General features: G+C 27.0%; 1 protein-coding gene across 5 annotated transcripts; it reads left to right on the forward strand.

Annotated features, from left to right (window-relative positions):
• Positions 1 to 588: 588 nt before the first annotated feature.
• On the forward strand, positions 589 to 14,555 carry LOC114127039 (synaptotagmin-15-like). 5 transcript variants are annotated; one of them, XM_050199426.1, is made up of 10 exons: positions 589 to 727; positions 1,368 to 1,450; positions 10,572 to 10,734; positions 10,910 to 11,153; positions 11,596 to 11,706; positions 11,778 to 12,064; positions 13,213 to 13,413; positions 13,475 to 13,601; positions 13,738 to 13,843; positions 13,974 to 14,552. In XM_050199426.1, the coding sequence occupies exons 2-10, from the start codon at positions 1,420 to 1,422 to the stop codon at positions 14,303 to 14,305; spliced, it is 1,602 nt and encodes a 533-aa protein (XP_050055383.1). In that variant the 5' UTR covers positions 589 to 727; positions 1,368 to 1,419; the 3' UTR covers positions 14,306 to 14,552. The 5 variants fall into 5 exon arrangements, with proteins under 5 accessions (XP_050055383.1, XP_050055384.1, XP_027846934.1 ...); XM_050199427.1 differs by having other exon boundaries at positions 590 to 727; positions 1,346 to 1,450; positions 13,974 to 14,555; XM_027991132.2 differs by lacking the exons at positions 589 to 727; positions 1,368 to 1,450 and adding exons at positions 10,098 to 10,265; positions 10,444 to 10,490 and having other exon boundaries at positions 13,974 to 14,555.
• Positions 14,556 to 22,346: the final 7,791 nt, after the last annotated feature.

Raw genomic sequence — 22,346 nt, forward strand, 5'->3', positions numbered from 1 at the left:
TACCATCTAATTTTGTAGTCCCTATATTCTCTTATATATTAGTTAAGTGTTTTTTAGTTTGACCGTTACAGCCGACCGATATCGTAGTTTGCCGAAAACGTGATATTTTCGTACACTGTTCGGTGCGTACGATGTTCCGAGGACTATTTGAACGAAGCCGGTGCGTTTGCGATTCGTGTAAAATACTCATTCTTAGGTAAACAAACATTAAATTCATTTAATTTGTTCGTCTGTGTGTATTTCAATATCATTGAATTGAAACAAGCCACACATTTACCAAGAAAACTTGGTCGTCGTGGTTAAATCCGTGCGGTAATTATTTATTTTTTTGAAAATGGTCATTTTCAATCTTTAATTAATGATTTTTAATACCAATTTTATATAATGACCATTTTAAATAATAACTCCAACATCTAAAATTTTGTATTTTTTAATTAAAATACAGAAAGTTATGTCTAATGTTAGAGTATAAATTCATCTTAAAATTTTAAATTTTAAAAATATTTGAATATTCTGTAAAAAATCATGTAATACATATAATTTATATTGATATAATATAATTTTAAGATGTTGGTTATTATGTTACAGAATATTATTAACATGTGGCTGAATGTGGTCAATGTGGATAACACTGACCAGTGACCATACTACAAAATCATGCATTTTTAATATGAATCATTGTGATTGTCATCTTCTGATGATTTGATATTGATAATGATTATCATTGGTTAGTTATTTTTAAGTATTATTATTATTATTAGGACGCTATACCCACATGTCTTGTATCTGTCTTTTTGTCAATTTTACATTCACTATAATTAATTTTATTCTATTATTTTTAAAAATAGAGTGAATTTACTAGTTACAAAATATAAAGGATATTACTTTTAAAGCTCATATTAGGTCTTGGTAAGATTTTAATTATAAAGCAAATTATGAGCATTTAAAAACTAGTTTTTTTTTATAAATTTTAAAATTATCATAACTTATTTAATATTAAAATAATAAAATATCAATATAACCCTCCAAGATACCCTAAAAATTATTCTTACTTTTAAATTGTGTAAATGGTCAATTCGGTCAAACGTTAAGAATACGATTAAAAGTGTAAAATTTGTCATGTTTTATGTTTTTAAGATAGAGACAACATTATGTAGGTGTGGTGTCCTCTTAAGTTTAAATCTCATAAATCATATAACTTATTATGTTTTATTTTATAGAAAATAAAAATAATTACTTACTAATTTTATCAAAATATATGAGTTGATATAAACTTACTTAAAAATTAATTTTTTCAAAAAAAAAATTACCTTCATAAAAATTAATAATAAATTACTTATAAAAGGTTACTTTAATGTCATTCACAGAAACTGAATATTGAACCATTTGGCGGATGCATAGATCTACAACATTCTTCTTATGGCTGCCTTACAAACATTCATTATACTCGGTAAGGCCCAAGTTTTTTGGTCTGTAAATATATTAAAATTATGAATTGATCTAAAGTTCTATGTTTCCATGTATATGCTTACTCTTTTTTCAATTTGTTTACGCATCTTTGAGTGCTAGCATTTAGTATCTTCTAGGCTGTGAGTGAGTTATGTCCACATCATTTTCATTTAAACATTTTTAAATGAATAGTATTTTAATATCAATCAATTTTTAATATGTATATTTAACAGTTAAAATAATTATTCTAACTTAAAGTAATTATTACACCTATAAAATAATATTATGCTAACAGATATTTATATCATAGGATGATTTTGAGTCATTAATATTACCACATAAAAACATAAAATGTCCATTTTACAATAAAGAAACTCAAAAAATAAACAATAAGTTGATATAAATACGTATGTAAATGTTTTAAACTACTGTTGTGATATAATATATTAAATATTATTGAAGAATCAAGCTTTAAAACCAGTAACTATTATTTACTTTTATGATGAAAAATGTCATCTGTCCCAATAATTCTGAATAGGTAATTGTTAAAACTTTGATTTGTTTATGTTTTTCAGAGTTTTGATATTTTGTGTACAGAGTACCAGGGTTACAAGTGATAAATCGCTAAAACTAATGAGTTTTAGTCATATTTTTATTTATGAGAGTATTGGAAATTGATTTTATACTATGAAAAATGGGTTTGAGGTTTGATCGTTTATATTATGCATATTAATAATATTAATTAGTATTTGTAAATTATAATGATCTTTCTACAATAAGCTAAAAATGAGCTGAATAAACTGTTTTATAGTTTTTGATATTTGAAATAAATATAAATAGTATAATAATTGTTGTTAATTATTCATTCTTATATTTGCTGTATTGATTTTATTGTAGTTCAAATATGATTATAAATAATCTATTATTACCATAATTAGATCAATAAATAAAAACCATAAACGTTACTCAGTACTTGGCTGAATTTTAGGTTTCAAGTGTATATTTGTATTAGCATGTCATTGAGTAGCTAATATGTCCATTGGCCGTTTTGGATAATGGTAATTAAAAAGTCATATCCCTCTTGAGTTTTTTTCCCCATATAATTTGAGTTGATTTATAAATACAAAATATATTACCAAGTAATGTCAAGCGGCAAGCACTATTATAGAGAGATCTATGCTAAGATGTTTGTTATTAAAATATACATACAAATTCCCCTTTTACACAATTAATACAAACAAGATTGCAATTTCAATATAAATTAATATGTCACTTGACTTGACACTGGACTCGTGGAAAATACAATGATATACATTGTTAACATTGTGTTGTAATTTTGTATTTGAAGCATTTAATGGGTGGAAGAAATATAATGGGGTTCTGTGAACCCATGTGTTAAATTTTAATTTAAATATATTGTTCATTGTATAAATAACATTCTAAAAATGAATAAATATTTAAAAAATTGTATACACAGATTTAAATTAAATACCTTCTTTTAAAAAATATAAGTATTTTATCATCCATATTATTGATGCTTGAAATCCTTAAAATGATAGACTGAATACATCTCTAATATGTAGGTAAAGGTTTTTTTTACTTATGAACTTAGAAATAATAAATACCAAAAAAATGTTACTTCTCATAGGTTATTATTGAACTAATAAAACATTATCCCTAACATTAGGCTTATGAGTTTATAAGTTTTTAGTTTATGAGTTTTTTTTGACGATTGAATAAGTAGTTTTGGAGATTAGCCCGGACAAAAAAAAGCGACTTAATTTTATAAAGTAGTATATATATATAAGTATATATATTGATTAACAAAGATTTAGAAAAATTCATGGTGTCTATTTTTTGGCCTTAAAAGTTCAGAATTTTTATGTATTTGATTTGAAAATATTGTAGAACACTAATAAATTATGGATGAATACTAAAAAAGTACTAATTGAAATGTGAATAGAACTATTCACAATATTTTTTGTTTTTCTAGTTGACGATGAGACTGAAGTCAACATTATTTGATGATATGATGCTTTTCATCAATATACCAATATAAGTACGTCTGACTAACTAATAAGTACAAAGCAAAAGTTTCCAATCTTTCGTTTTATAAAAACATTGCAGCTAATGTGGTGTATAAAATATAAATACCTACATAAACATTCCTAACTTCACTAGTATCATCTCAGTAGGTACTAGGTACCTACATTTATAACGACTCGATGGCGGAGAGAGTATATGATTCCTTCAGGTAAACAAAACATAATGTTGACCCTCGAGAGTTTACCACCGTTCAAACTTTTATGTATTCATTTTATACTTACCACTCATATAATTATTAAGTAACGGTTGTACGGTAAGTCGGTATCTATATTATTAGTTAGGTAGGTACTTTAAATTATTATAGTATGTTAACATAACATCAAAAATCGTTTTTAATGTTTAAAAAAGTTTATGACGGATACAAAAAATAATACAGAGTAGAAGATAGAACCAATACAATATTCCATTCATACGGAATAAATCATAATATTAGCCATAAAGGAACAGGTAAGTTTACTTCCAGGTCTCTGAAGCACCTGCAGCTGATGGTCCAACAATTAAAGTCATTATAGTTTCAAGACTTCATAAGATACGGGAATTGAACTTTTATTCTTGGAGTTTATAGTACCTATATTATTATTATAGAAACTTGCATCGTCCGTGTATACCTGCATTAAAAATTATAGGCAAGTGTAGGTTTAGTAAATATCAAGGTAAGTACCTAATCAAAAATTGGTGTTCCGGAATGTTAAATCAACGATGTGCTATTCAAGTATCGCAATTAAAACAAAATATCAAAACGGCCACAATAGTTCAAATAAAAAATTAATGAATTGCGGAGCATGTTTATTTTATAATCAAATAAAAAAAAACTAAAGTACCTACTAATTTACATGTTAATATTATGTAGGAAGTGGGAATCTACCCAGCACCTTATTTCATGTTTGAATTGACGTCGCCAGGGGAACTACTCGTACTTTCGTATTATTTCTATGACGTCGCAATCGTTTATTAAATATTTATTATTATTTAGTTTTACATGTGTGTATAAGTTAAAAGAATACATCATGACGACTTTAGGCTCAGTTTTAGCTGTTTCTAGTTGAAGTGTAGATATCTGTGCGGTAGGTAATAGGACTTGAGTTTGCGATGCCGCCATCGTCCTTTTCGTACCCAGTACCGGCAGTACCTACTTACTTATTTGATTTTACCATAATCCTGTTTGTTTTAAAACAATTTAAGCATTGATCTAGGACAGCAGTTCTCAACCTATACATCGTAAGCTCATTTGAAGGGCACCGCGTCTCATGGGCGAAAATGAAAAAAAAAAATATTTACAATTCATTGTACCTAATTAAAAAGAAAAAAATTGCTTTGCGTATAAAATTATTTGGCAGTTTAGCATATACTATAGGTATAGTATATTAATATCTATCACTGTGTTTCTAAACTGTATAAGTATAATGTATATACCTGTAACTATAACTGAATACATATTATGTAGATTACATTATCGATTAATAGATCGATGAGTGACACATCGCGTCAATGTTTCTTATTGGATTGATTGGAACCTACATGGTTACACCTTTCGATTATATAGATATTAGATAGGTAATATAGGTATACTGAAATATAGATAAATAAGTACATAACCAGATCTTAATGACCTAGGTGGCTAGGTATAAACTATATTAAATAAATACATTTTAATCGCACTGTATACATTATACATAAAACAGTTAAAAAATGATAAATGTTCGGAATACAATTTTTTGAGCTAAAATTCATATGATACCTATTTAAATATGCGTTAAAAATTAACAAAACTATGTTAAAAAATACCTTTTAAATACTCTTAAAACGAAAAACGTTTAAAAATGCAAAATTAAAGTTTTCAATTCTCCGATAGATAGATACGTATATGAAATTAATTTTGTACTTGAAAAGCATCCCCCGGAACTTGGCAAAAAATAATGGTTTTACGTTCAAATCCGAGCCTATTAATAATAGGTACAAGTGTACCTGTTATATATAGCTATAGTTCGAAAAAAAAATCATCGAATTCACAGCATTTCGTTCGTTTTTTAGAATAATGCGTGAACGTGAACGGCTCTTGATCGCTTCCAAGAAATTTCGCGCAAACTATGTATACGATATTAACGATTTTACGATAAATCTCATTGCCATTTATCAGCGTCGACGGCGGCGTCACGACGGATGTCACGCCGACGAATCAGCCGTCTGCCCGTCTATCATAGTCTCTATAGCTACTGCAATCTTGCGCCCTCTCAACGCTCACGTATAAATAATATATGTGTTTAATATATATAACGTTTAGCGAAGTTAAACGATTTATATGACACGTCAAATTATTCATTAATTTGTTTATTTATTTATTTAAATATATTATATGAAAGTAAACTGTTTACAAATTACTTTTATAATTTTATTTTACACCAACAGTGTGCAAAAAACGCGCTTATTATAAGTATAGATTGGTGTACGTTTTTATTATACTTCATAAAATCAAAATTATTTTTTACACATTTATTTTTCAATCGCAATTTTATTATATCATTTTTATTCATGACAATATTCATAGGCGAAACTACGGGTCAGGCCAGCCAGACCATGGTCTAACCCAATACTGGCTGGATATCATAGTATCATAGATACTGACTTTGTAGTTAGTAGAATCTAATAATAAAATTAAAAACATAGAATTTTTTTTTTCATAGTTATCACTTGTCCTGTCCTAATAAAATTGTCTAGTTTCACGTACGACAATATTGATAACATAACTAGAAAATAGAAATGTTAAGTTATATAAAGTATGAACTTATAGCATAAATTATAGTATATGCTCTATATATAGGTGTTGTCTTTATATGATTAATGTATATGTACCTATACAAATAAAACAGCATATTATTATAAGAAGATACCTACGTGTCAATAATGAGAAAATTGAGAGGTCTTTAAAGGGCGAACAGGACAGAATATTATTAGTTTATTTATTGTTAATATTATTTTGTAACCGAATTGTTTCTGTATAATATGGCCTAAAATAACTTTACTGAAGGTATAGTTCCCTGTAACCTACATTCATATAATCATATATAAATAAAACTGTATGCATACTAATATTAAACGGTTGCATTTTTACCTATTTTGTATTTTGATGTATTACTGCAGACTGCAGTCATAGTATAGGTATTTCATTTGATGAAAATGGTATATACATGACATCATCATTAGGTATAACCTCTTAAAAAATTATGTCGTACCTACTCTTGTGTATTGTCTTTGCCTAACTACCTATCTCATATTCACATAAGTGTATAATATGGAAAAAATGTATTACGTTCAGAACAATTAATTTTACTGTCCTCGTATAATATATTTTTTTAATGTTGTAAGTTTAAGAAAGTTATGAGTAATTTAAAATTGTAATTTTTTTGTATTGATCGTAGGTACAAGGTACATGTTATTTTTTGTGAACGAAAAATAAAAAGATACGCTTGTAATTTATTTTGTTTTATTTCGATGTAGGTACCTTATATTCATAACGGATTCACGTTTACCCGGTTAATTAACATCTTATAATCTGAATAATTCATAAAACTTATTAAGTTATAACTTGAATTATATTATATTGTACTGCACTTGGATTGGATCTCTGCTTTAAGTAAGCCTTGAAAAACAATTTACACAACGATATAAGTATCTACATTATGTAATATAATTTATACATACTTATTATGTACCGAACGCGACGACCACTAAATATGTCTAAATACCTAATGAATACATAAATAGGTATCTTTAGGTATATATATAGATAGATGTATTATAGTAGCATAGCGAGGTTTTTATGCAGTGCAACGTATTTAACCACACCGTCGTTTATTATTCTCTCGCTTAAGGAAAAAAATGATTTTATTTAATGTTACCTATATTAATATTTATTTTTATATTTGTACAGCATTACCTCGCCTTTATAATTTATATTATAATACCTATATATATATATATTATAAAATATTTATAAATCCATATTCTATACTATTATTTAATACATCCACGGTACTAAAAGTTACCGGTTATACCTACTATAAGTTTGTTATATTACCTATTGGATATAGGTACCAAAACACTCCACACGAATAATATTATTAATTTTTATAACGTAAAATTAGAAAAGATTAGAAAATCGTTATAATATTATAATCATAATGTATAAATAATATGAAACGCCACTTAGATTTAAATAAATAGATAATTTTTAAGAACCTGTGAAAAACCGGACGCACGTGCAGTCTTGTACAGGTATGCTTACTGACATATTATACTGTTAAATAATATAAAATATATATATTATATTATTAACATGTGTGCGCCGACGTTTTGAGTGGGTGCTCGAACGAGTGTGTCGGAGAAATGACAGTCGTTTCAAAATTCGACAGTGATTAATTGTCGTCACATTTTGAGTAGCTACAGAAAGTTTAGTATTATACCAATGAATATATTATTATTTAATAATAAATTACTAAAAAGGTTTCAACGGCTATAATATCGTTATAAACTTACATATAACTTAAAACACAATATTAGTCTGAAATACAAAAATTATATTATTGATAATAATCAATAATCTTGTATCTATAATAATATTATGAACTAAAATTGCAGGTCTTACAATCAATTTCCTTACCAATAAAAAGGAAAATTGATTGAACACCCCAGAAAGGTTTTCTCGTTAATTTTTGGTCACTTGTGACTTGTACATCATTTATAATATGAATACCTATATAATTTTTGTACTCTACAGTTTTAAAAAACTCTACCCTTTTAACTTTCAGTTTTTCATCAGCCCACAGAATATACTGTACAGGTATATCGTATATACCTTGATTTATTATAGTTAATTAATTCCGTTTTTGATTTAACCGCTTCCGTCATGACGGATTATTGAATTACATCCACTAGTTTTACGCCATTTTCTACTCATCTTCATCCTTTCCAATGACCTCCTTCACGAATGGAGTAATAGTAGCAGTCTAAGATTTCATATTTCACGGTATGACGTCCATGTCCACGAAATCTCATCTTTGGTAATTGGCATAGATAATAAAGATATGGATAGGCCACGCCTATGTTAAATATATTTGAGGCCGCGTGCCTGGAGGGGAAGGCAATTGAGGCGTTTTTATAATGATAATTGATACTCTATATAGGTATACTTGTTTGGCCTCAACTGGACCCCTTAAATACCGTTGATAAGACCGATATGTCCTATCCATATCTTTATTATCTATGGTAATTGGTGACTTCTAGTCAAATTTGTTGGACGTAACCTATTAAGTTCCTGTTTTACAAAAAAGTCAATTTCCAAACTGCTCAAGTTTTTTTACAACACAAATTAATTTTCATTTCATAGAAACTTAAAACTGTCTAAAAAGAGGTGTAGTTAAAAATATATTGGTGTAAACTCGATAAATTAGAAAAATCGTATTTTATTTTCAATTTTTTATTAAAATAATATTACATTTTATAGCGTTAAAAAAATGAAAAAAATGCATGTATAAGTAGAAATTTAAAAAAAAAACCATATATAGGGTAATTTTTTATATGACCCATGTTTCATACGTGTTATTTCACTCGATGAAAATTTTTCAATAATGTTCTTAATGAACTCCTGTTTTTTTTTAATTTAAGTGTATTGAAATTACTCTGAGGCTTGAGCTTTAATTTAATTTTTAAGTTTTTTCTATAGCAGCTGTTTAGGAATTTATCTGTTCGTTAACTGTTCGTAAGCCGTTTGAAAATAAGCAAACAATAGACTAGAGCCGTTTGGAATCCACCAAAATTTTTGTGTTAGCCTGTCAGCCATGATAAGTACTAAACACTGATCACACTCAAATAATACCTATGGCAGCCGACAGGTAAGTTTCGCGTTGTCTATGGATTAAATGTACTACAAGTGCACTCATTTTAAAATTTGGTTTCACTTTTCTATTATATTTCTACAGGTAACACTACTAACACTGAAGTATTCCGATAGTGCCTATGTTTGTATGTGAGCGTCTCGTGGTTTCTACTCACGGCTCACCCATTTATCGAAATATCCAATTTGCTGCATTAGTAGGATTATAATAGAGATATAGAAGTTTTAAATTTAAAAATCTAGAGATTTTGGGTAAGCAAGGTACATGTTGGACTTTTTTAAGCCTCTTTCTAGTCTTTCTTTCAAGTCACGTGCGAATTTTTGACCTCGATTGCGATCTGTGCATTACGTCCAGATTCATTGTTCTAAATATGTACCATATATTATTGTGTTATTTTTTTAGCAATTTTGGTTATAAATTAAGACAATAAAGTATTTTATAGGTTAGGTGAATAAGTATATAGTTTTTTTCTAACAGTATAATTACATGCAATTTAAACCATTATACACCACGTTAAAACTATTAATATTTAATTTATTTTCATATGAAAATAAATAATTATTTATGATTAATGTTAAATATAAATAATATATAGGACTCAGATTGGCCAAATATAAAATTATCATCATAAAATGATAGGTACTTCCTATGCCGATAAACATATAGTACACCAAAATAGTATATATACTTTTGTGTAGCTTTACACCGATAGGGGCCTATATATGCCGATGTTCGCCTGCATAATATACTAAATTGTTTACACAGTTGACCGAAACATCTGTCTACATTGAGTTTTCACTGTTTCCAAGAGTGCTTTAGGTAACTATAGTCAAATTTGAGTATGTTCGCCGGTAGAAGTACACAAAATCAAATTCTTTCTTTCTTTATTTTTTTGAACGTTTTATGCTCTCGTAAAATTCTTATAATATTATAATATAGTCGGTTTTGTTTATTAATTATTAAATAATAACTGATATTTTTTAAAAATGGTTTATAGACTAATAATCGAGGTTAGCACGTATCAGTTTTAATATGATTGCAGTGGTGCGTTAAAATGATATAAAACAGATGGTTTGATTTTTTAATGTTTTAACTAAAGTGTCAATGACTTATTTATTTTTCCAGAACAAAATTATACTGAAATGTTTAAGAGTTGTTACCGATGTTGTTTATTTTATTTTGGTTTTGGTCGTCGTTCCGAAGACGTGGGTCTTAATCTAGGGCTTTTGGAAAATGGAAACTCGGTTGCCGGCAGTACCGAACATTACACTGTTCAAAAAATATCGAGGTTTGTACTTATCAAGTTATTATGACGAAAATCGCATTAAATTTTATACATAGATTTGTGTACATGGAAGATGCATTAAAGTATTTAACATACATAATATGAATATATTATACTTGCGCACACAACTTAAGATGATATATTATGAAGTTACCTAATTATTACTATCACATTACAGTTTTGGTCGACATATTTCTCACGACGAGGATGGACTTTCTGTGTCAGGTTTTACGAGCGATGGCGAAGACGACGACCCTCCGCCAAAAACACATACCATGAAGAAAAGAGGCAAGTGGGGAAAACCAATAAATAAACTCAAAGACCCAAAAACTCCAAATTCATTCCAAACACTAGCTGGTGTCAGTATGATGATGTTACAGCCTATAACAGCGGGGGCTGGTTCTACTTCAACACCAGATTTGGTGAGTTAGGTTTTAAAATACTTAAAATATTATATCCAGTGGGATTTACTTAGTAGATTCTTAAAAACTTATTAAAACTAAGCAATAAATTATTTCTTTTTTAATTTTTCATCGAATTCTATTAAATATATATCTTAAAATGTGTATATAATTTTTACAAAATATACATTAATTAAGCCACATTACAAAGATTTGACTACAATATAATACGGTTTTCAAATCAAATAAAAAAATCTTTGTGAAATACTCCATTGTCATTCAACAAAGTTGGACAACAAAATAAATCAAAAACGGTTATATGTTTAAACACTTTAAACACGAAAAAACCAGAAAGTTTTAAGAAAAAACTCAAGAATAACCTATACGAGAATAGAACATTTTTTAGATATTGACGTTCGAACTCTTATTGTTAGTGCGTTTTTATCCTTATTATTTTTTTAAGAGTTTAACATCTGGTAAGAAAGAATTTTCCAAGAAAGAAGATAAAATGGATTATCTTTCTCCTGCGTCATGTAAAGAAACTACAGGTTGGCTTAAATCTCAGAGTATGCAGGTAAAAAGGGAATTTCTTCTATTGACTAAAAATAAATTAACAAATAACAATACATTGATTTTTAATTTTAGGATATGACTTCGACTACAGACTCCGATAGTTTTGCATTATCGTCAAAAAGTGCGGATGACAATACATCAAATTCAACTGCACGTCCTCATCGTTTTGGATCAGTGGCAACATCAATGATTAATGTCACTAGTAGATTAACATCAATAAGATCAAAATCTAGTGAAGTGATTTCGAACACTTGGAAAACACCTGTAGACAATGCACCTCCGGTTGATCCTAATGCACATCAAGAACAAGCTTATGGGAATGTTAATTTTAAAATTACGTACGATCAACACACAAAAAAGTAATATTACCAACAATATATATAAATAAAAAACCTAAAGCGCCAATACTGTGTTGAACAATTTTCAGACCTAATAGGAAACCTACCATTTGACCACACATGCACCCACAGCTCTTAATTAAATTTTTTTTTTATTTAATAAAATAAATATAATTGTCAAAAGCTTTTTGTTTCACTAAATCCGTTGCCCGGTAGGTACTCATCTACCCACCCATTTTATTGTTGAAGCAATATTGCCTCAAAAAAGCCTATTTCGGCACGTCACTCCTAACATACATCTATTTTACACGCAGAGTTAGAATTAATTAAAACTACAGAAGTCACTCATAATTAGTACGTAAGTGTGTTTCAAGCATATTGGTTATAGTCTATAGAATATTCTATTCTATAATCAATAATTTCAAGTGCACCTTGCACACTGAATAGGTAGGTCACTTTAATTATGGATATGTTAAATTTAAATGCAATAATTAATTTATTGCATACGAACGACGATTCTGAGCGGAGACCAGTACGTCAGCTTTTATTTCCAACTCACTAAGAATATTTTATCATTTATTTTTCAATTAGTAATAATGGAAAGTTAAAATATATTTTGTTAAGAACATCATATTTGTTATATGATTATTAATTGTTATAATATTTTATCATGTATTATTATTATAATAACTTAAAATTAACATTTTTAGAATTTCCTACAACAAATTAACTAAAATCGCTAGAGTTGTTGGGTATGAAAGAATTCATTGATTTGTCACAAAAATATTATACACTATACTCTATTTCCCAAAATGAACTTATTATAGTGAATTTTGCTTCTTTCTGCTCAAGTTTCTAATCATGTCCATCTAATATGCGCCTCGCTGTCTCGATTAATCTCATACTTTCACTATAGCAGTTAAAATATCCAACCATTATTTTTATTTCATGAACCTGTTTAAATATATCGTAAATATAAAGTGTTTGATATATTATTATATTTGCATTGATACAAATGAATTATTTAAAGTCATATAAATATTTTTATAATAAATTTATTAGTTGTTAACTTTATTAGATAATTACCCAATAAAATTATTAAAAGTGTGGTATATTATTAGTAATAAAATAGTTTTATTGCATAATATATACATATATTTTTTTTTAAGACTTTTTGTTCGTGTGGAGAATTTGGATGGATTAGCGCCAAAAGGAAAAGATAAACGACCATATAAGACAGTTTTAAAACTTACGCTTTTACCCCAGGAAAAAACTACTAAAACTAGTAAAACTATAGCTGCTGCTATGAGCCCCGTTGTAAATGAGGATTTTTTTATTAGTACCAAGTGTATTTCAAACAAAGTTTTGAGGTAAATAAGGTTTTATTGGAAATGTTTTATGTATATTTTAATAGCGTATTAATTTATTTAGGATATCTGTTTTTGATCATGAATATCAAGGAAAATATGATGCAGTTGGTCATGCTTTATTTTATTTAGATAATATAACACCCAATAATGATGGAGCTCAAAGTGTTAAACTCTATAAACATTCTTGGGTGAGTATATAAAAGTTGAATATAATAGTAATACCTATTATAAATTCTATACTTATATAGAGTAATTAGTAACTACTAAAATGTATGAAAACTTTATTTTTGTAGTTATGTTTATAATTTTTTTTTTTTTTTGTAGCCCGATATAAATCTTTGCAATATCAATATCAGTTTAAGTTATAAAAAACAACAAGAAACTTTACATATAGTGGTTCATGAAGCTAACAATTTAAATCTGCCCCATGGTTAGTAAAATAATAATGTAGCTATTTAACTACTGAGCATTGCGTATTTGTATAATTTAAAACTTGTAATTCACTTAATAGAACGTTCACTAATATATTTTTGAAATAATGAAATTATAAATTTGTTTAGAAAAATCGAGAACTTTTGTGAAAATAGCATATTTTAGCAAGGGTAAACGCATCAAGGAATATCAATCACCATCAGTGCCTAACACAAAAAATGACCCTAAGGCAACATATGAATTTAAAGTTGATATACGAATAGATTTAAATTCCACCGCAAATGGCTATATAGTAATTGGTTTAAAAGAAAAAGGATTCTTAAAAAGGAATGAAAGTAATTTAGGAAGAGTAATATTTGGGCCCTTTTTGTATACAGAAAGAGGCTATGATTTAACTCCTTGGGGCAAAGTTCTATTAACTAAGGATGGTGTTTCAGATACATTTAAAACATATTTATAACGTATAGAGAACAAAAATATATATAGTATAATATTTGTTGTTAAAACGGAACATTTTATTTGTATTAAAATGTATATATTATAGTTTACCAAGTAGAAAATAATTTTTATAAGCCAAAATTAATGCTATTATGTCTTGGTATAATTTTATATTATTTTTTTTTTTTGAGATAAACTATTTAGTCATTTAATGATAAATATATCAAGTGTAAGTTAATTATGTATAAAACTATTACCTACATGTTAATTGATTTAAAAATATCAATAATAAAATATATAGCTATATAAAGTGTGAAAACCTTATTATATTATATTGAATTACTTGTTTCTTAAAACAATTGTACTTAACAAATTATAAGTGTTAATAGTTTTTAATGTCTACATATATTTGTAAAACAAAAATTGGAATTTTTTTGATTTTGTTATTAAATTTTTTTGTCTTCTGTTGTTATTAATTTTTTTTATTTTATCTTTTTGTTGATTATCTTAGTTTTAATATTTTTATTTGATTAGTTAATACCTATTATGAACTATAAACGTCCTCATTAGTCATTGAAAAAGTTTTTATTTTTATTCGAACACACATTCGTACACGATGAAACATAATACATCAGTTACATAATTTTACTTAAAAGATAAAAAGTTTTTTAGAAAAGTTTCAAAATTATTTAAAAAATAGCTTAGCTTTTAGTTAGATATTTTTATCGTTTATAATTTAAAAATGTTGTTTGTTTTTGTGGTAATATTCCTGAAGCTCTCCGTTTTAAGTTCTACAAACGGATAATATGAATGCGCACATGTATATTAGATTTAGGGGGAATGATATACAGATAGATATATCATATATATAACCATTTATGAAAACAGTTCTTAATCATATACATAAGTAGGTATACATGTATCATACTGACTACAGCATTAGGTTAAACGTAGGTATATACTATATGGTAAATCTATATAATATTTAAATATATAGGTAGGTATTTGGTTGAACCAACATCCATCCAAAACTCTATATGAAGAAGGGTGTATAAATATTTTTACCCCCAAAAAATATGTTAATTTTTTATATGTCCTATTTACCAGTTTAAACAAAATATACATGAAAACATGAAATTATTATGATTTTATACGAGTACTTTTAAGTGGGGTGTGAATTGATCATGTAAAACTATATATATATGTAGATTATTTTATATATGTGTATGTGTACAACTGTAAGTCTGTATATGTATATTGTTGTATATATATTATATTTATTATATTATACATTGTAATTTGTATTTGTATACACGATATCGGATATACCCTTTAATTTACGTGTTTATACACTACTACATATACTGACTACAAACAACGATAATAGTCGCTCATCCGACCGTAATTTGAGCGGTTTAATATGAGATTTAAAAAAAAAGTTATACATTCTCATAATATAGTATATTGTGAGAAAAAATCCGAACTGGTTTAAAAATTTAAAACATTTCTTTGATAATTGCTATGTAAATACGCATTAATATTAATTTATAATGTGTACGTTTATATATGAATTGTAATAACAATAAAAGAAGTTATGCAGAAGCCATATAATATGTCAATGTTATTATTATTAGTATAACTGCGTAATAAAATATCGAACAGATTCGAGAGTACACTCCAAATACGAGTGGCGACTAAAACGCGTGCGCGCACACAACACGTATTATTAAAAAATATAATTATAGAAGCAAGACGAACGTGATCAATTATGCGTATACACTATCATTTTTTATTTAAATATACTCTACTCTGAGTAATTTACTTTGATAATAATAATTAGAATATTACCGTTTAGATAACGGTGTATGTATAGGTGTATCTACAACATACACAGAGCATATCTATAATAATATGCACTAAACGTGTATAAAACATAAATACGAATAATGAGTGTTGTTTTACACTGCTATGCTAGATTACATGAAAAATTAATTAATTTAATATATCAATTACGAGTCACTAAATAATATTTAAGGGACCATTAGCTCACTACACACTATAGTGATTCATTATAAATGTTTAATGATTGTTCATGCAACCCGGCAATTATGTTTTAGTCTGGTAAATCATTAAACTCGGTACTCGTCGCCGTCTTCATAATAAAATTGCATCGAGCAATATGGCTACAACACGCCAATGAAAAAATGTTATATATTTATATCATATATTTAAATAAAATACAAGCCTACACAATTTTGGGTTGATACAGAAAAATCCGACACAATAAAATTAAGGCTAGGTATACTTTTTTGGGTTTAACCACTTTAACCCACTGCTGTCTTTGTGTTCAGAAATATTTTTGGTATTGGTTATTGGTACAATATGATTTACCTTTGAATTATAATTTAACATACCCATTGTGGTTTGCGTCTTATTCCACAACCAACTATACAATCAATACCTATTATACGATTTATACGGTAAAGTGATTTTTCGTGTAAGTTAAAGTTTTTGACGTTAAAAATGTTAAAATACATTTTAATCTGTTTAGTTAGTATAGGTACCTACTCATATATCAGTATACCTATTACTATATTGGGTTTTATTAGGGTTATCTATACATGGTTAGATTTTCAAAATATACCGGCTATTTTTTTTTTTTTGAGCTATTTATAGACAACTGAAATTTTCGATTTTTCTAAAAAATGTTTTTGAAATGTCGATAAAAAATATTGTATGCCCGTAAAAACTTGAAAATTTAATACAAGGTTTCTTATAAATTAATCCTATTGCAGTTAAAAAAATAATTAATCACAATTTGTCTTATAAGCGTTTGAAGTTTATATATTGACAAAATTCGTCAAAATCATGAAGATTTTCAAATTAGTTTGTAGTTAAAAATGTATAAAAAAATGTAAAGTAGCTTAAAATTAAAAATTGAATACAAGATTTTTCATAAGTTTGGATTACAATAATAATTATAAAAGAAGTTGAATGTTGACCAACTAAACAAATTTTATTGGAAGCTTAAATTTTTTTATGGAATTAAAATAACCATATTTTATTCTTTTATATAATTTTAGATTTATGTTATAATTAAAAATTTCTAGTCCTAGAAACTTAAAACATACACCAATTGTTTAAAATTTAAATTGACATTTTTTGTACTAGATTTAATTTTGGGGTATTCAAGCCATTAAAACATAAACCACCTTTTTTCACTAATTTAAAATGTATAACCGAGGCTGACAAATTATTTCCATTCAGAATCGTTTTTCTTGTATACCTTTCATTACATAAGAATTTAACACAGCGTCCATTATAAAGACCTACTCTATAATCGATTGTATAGGTGTACAGTCGAGCGTCACCCACTTGACCGCCTTTTTTTTACATTCATAAGTAAAATACTTTTTTTTAGGAATTTAAATAGATTTATAAAAATCAAATTTTGAATGAATAGTTAATTATTATTGAAAGATTTTAAAACTGTATATTTATATAAAATAAGAATTATTAATTATTATAACTTATCACTCATCATTCTAATTCTCTTTAAAAAATTTCTGCTTTTAAATATAAAATTAAAAATGTATATTGTCATTTAAAAAGGAATAAAATTTAAAAAATTAACAATATTACATTAAGTCGTAAAAAATGTAGTTTTTGTAATGTCATCAAATAATTAATATCTATGAATAGGTATATACATTTAGAAAGCCGTTTAGAGTTTTAAAAATAATTATAGGTATTGTTTTTTACAAATGATTCACTATATTGGTAATATTGATACGTAAATTAGAAAAATACATTTAAATTACATTTTTTTATTATTTCATAAAATATACCTACATCTATATTATGTGTACCTAATGTAAATGTATAGACATATAAAAATATCTTTATATTTTTATAACTACAAATAACAATATTATTAAGTTATCACTTATCACCATATATACCTCATGCGATTATACCTATTGCATTATATATTAGTTTAATGAATAACTTTCAAAGTAATAATATTATGTTTGCGTTTCAATTGTATTGTGTTGAATAGTTTATATTTTAACATGGTCTACAGGGAGCGTTGGGAAAAAGACAAATTGGATTCTCCTGCAGTATACGCTACTTTTGCAGTGTATTACAAGTTATATAGATACCTACTAAGTTAAATTAGTTATATTCGTACTTTCATCTTTTGCAGATACAAATATTCAATTATACTTTTATTGACTTATATTTCAAAAGTTTATAAATCTTTATACAGCTTAGGTATTGGTATACACAATGCCTCTAAACTCTATTATAAAAATTTTAAATTACAAATGGAATAAATTGTCTTTGATTAGTTGAGTGCTACTATTCTATACCTACCTATTTTTATTTCTCACAGTCGTGTATATCGGTTCTACTATAATATATTTCTGAGCACACGTTCAGATAATTTTTGGTACTATCGAAATTATCAGATCTTATATTCTTATATTATAATATAAGACTACTAGAATAGTAGTTCACAGTTAACTGTTAAATACTTTGTAGTTTGTAAAATATATCTAAATTAAATTTACTTAAATTGAGTTTTTCATGATATAATTATACTTATATTTGATTATGATTTACCATGAATTATGAAGTTTGGTAAGTATTTAACTTCACATCATCATAATATAATAAATACATAGTTTTTGAAGAAGTTATAAAGTCAAGATATAGTAGGTAAATATATTTTTTATACGTTTAGTTACTGGTGAATACATACAACTAGGGTTGCCAGATTTTAAAATTACCAAACCAGGACATCATAATAAATAACCTTTTTTTAGCATAATTATATGCAAATAATAATATCCGTTATTTTACATTTTTTTTGCATCAACTTATTTACATAAAATAGTAGTTTATGTAGTTTAAGACTACATTTATTATATTTACATTTATTAATTATTAGTAATAATAGCTAATATTAATAGTTTTCTATTGAATGAATCGTTTTCATTACAGCTAGATATTATTTTTAATTTGTTCATAAAATGCATTACAACCAAGTTAAACAAAAATTAATTTTACACACCATTATTTAGACATCGTACAGTATTTTCATTACTACGGTAATCATATTATAACGATATAATGATACAATGTACAATATTATTCTATGTTTTATTATTAAATAATACAATATTAAAGTTATTTTCTATCGGCTTCCATTAACCGGGACAAAATTAACGACTGGTTACACCAGGACTTGCTGTTAAAACCGGGATGAATATAACTTATATGGTATAAATGATGAAGACTTAATAAGAATGTAGTTTATTTAAATGCTAAGTGGAAAATATAAGTATGATCGTATACCACAATGCAATTGTATAGTGCTATACAATTATAATATTTTCTTAAGATGCCAGAAATATTTTGAGTACTTATATTTGATGAAAACTATAAATCGATTAGCCTAGGTAGGAAAAATGGATTACTGATATAATATTGCACATTGCAATTATAGATGCATACGTAAGTGTAAGTAGCTATAGGTGCCTATTTATTATTATAGGCACTATAAGTATACTTGATGTATCATATTAATCGTATTATACGGAGCCGCAGAGGTACCTCTAATCTCTATATACTTTTACAAGTTATCAAAGTACTCCTCATGAAATGTTCTACTTGTGTCTTGTATTGATAATAGATATTAGATAGGTACCTACCTAGTATTTTATTTTTTATGTCATATACGGTTTAAATATATATTTGTATTATATCTATAAAGTTGCAGTGTTATAAAATTGTATACGGGAGTATATTGTATATTAAAAGTTTATTTAATATAGCTATTATAGTAGTGCAAACGTACAGTACCTACGTCACTTAATACTTACATTAAGTATATAAGCGCCCAATGTACGCTTTTGGGAGTTTCTAGTAGGTTTAAGTACGGTATTAATAATTAGCTGTATGCGAAATAACCAATGTCTTATAATATAATATAATATTGTTTCAGGTTTTCAGGTATTCATTAATTTGAATTATCTATTGATTTACATATATACCTACTTATACAATCATCAATCACTTAAATATTTTAATATTGTAAAAAATCGTCATTTTCTATGTTCTTACCTTTAGATTTGATAGCATACTTTATTAGTTAATTACTTTGATAAATCAATTCACTATAACTTATGCTTATGCATGCATACAATAATTTAAATTATCTTAAACTATGACTCGTATTGAAATATTGAATCTATTCAAATTAGAGTGAAAGTGTGCATCATGCACGACTATAACTGTATTAGTATAGTTAGTGTCGCTGCGTTCACGTGCACAGTTGTCAAACTGATTTACCTCAATTTCTTATCATAGTACGACCTATTTATTGCAAGCCTGATGGCTGATTCGATGGTAATAGTGTTTTCCGTTTGCATGCATTTTGTACTCTCAAAGTTATTTCTAATGCGTATTTCTAATGTGAATTTACTATAGTGTTTCAGGTAAACTGTTTTAACAAGCTTTACATACCTATAATTCTGAAAATTAACTAATTAGAATTGAGGTGAATTAATTCGCAGATAGTCATCGGTGGGTTTAAAATTAAACAACGTGCAAGGGCTCGCTTTATTAGACAATAATGACGTACGCTTGTATTTTCTGTTCTAAAACTATAAATGTACGTTAGAGAGCTGTTGTACACGTAATTGTAAATTATAAACAGTAGTATAAACTTTAAAGTAGTAAGTTTTTAATTTTTATCTCCATAGAATACTTACTAATAGTACAACAAATCTAAAATATCCAAGTGTGGATGTATTTAAAAATTCCAAAAATTAGATTTCGAATAACTGCATTATTAAAGAAAAAATGGCCAAGGGCCAAGTGAGTATAGCGTGTATAGGTACTTAATGAATCACCCAATACAGGCAATGCCGCAATACTGCAATAGTTAATAAAAACCAAAAATGCATACTACATTAAGTATCTATATAAGTATAACTTATAATATAAGTGTACCTATCTAACCTGCAGATTTTGTAAGTTACGACACACACATATATGTAGGTACACAATTATTTGTCATTATAGTCCATATAGAAAACAAATTTAACACACCCATAATAATAATGACCCACTCAACACCTAATGTACAACAGAGTGGTATCTTTTTATTTATTTTTTAACATACATCTTATAAGTTTTGGACTAGTACAGACATTTTATATTTTTATTTTGAATAACCGATTTCGGGTAATGTTACGTTATGGGTTAATCTTGTCTTGAAATAATGTTATCATTGTCAATGTCACACATAAATTCTACTTCTCCACTCTAAACTCATAACGTAGCATAGGTACTATACTCAATATATTTATCAAATAACGCAAAAACCTCAAAAACATATATCTAATTCATAAATTTTTCTTGAAATGGAAAATATCGAGTAGCGTGCCGCATGCTTTAGATACGTTTTTAAATAAGATATCAACATTTTTTTTGTTAAAAAATAAAAGTTTTTGAGTTTTGATGGCCGGAGGATAAGCCACTATAAACTTCCTCTCTGCGTATGAGATAAATAGGTGCCTATACTCGAATAAATGTAAGTTCAAACAATATTTTTTTCGATATTATTAGTATAGTAAGCTGTATAGGTACCTACATAATAAATAATAATGTACATATATCTGTATTATGCAATATGGTAATATACCTTAAGATACCAACGTACTAAAAAAAATGTCTTAAAAATACATTTGTATGCATCACGTGCACTTACGTCCACTCGATTTAAAGTTTTGGCGCGACCAATGCGTACTAGCTGGGGTGCGTATATAACGGTGAACGAGGGATACACGAGTCGCGGGTGTGCCCTGTCAGACCCACGATCCACCCTTGGTGTTGCCACTGCGTGGGTATTATAGCGTAAGTGCACTGCGTGTAGTCAAATGTGAAATTTGTCGTTGCTCGTTATTAATTTAAATTTTAAAATATAATAAATAATATAAGCACGGACACGCATGTATATAGACAATATATCTAAACCTATATAATAAATTCTA

The sequence above is a fragment of the Aphis gossypii genome, chromosome 2 (assembly GCF_020184175.1).
Source record: "Aphis gossypii isolate Hap1 chromosome 2, ASM2018417v2, whole genome shotgun sequence".
Classification (NCBI taxonomy): domain Eukaryota; kingdom Metazoa; phylum Arthropoda; class Insecta; order Hemiptera; family Aphididae; genus Aphis; species Aphis gossypii.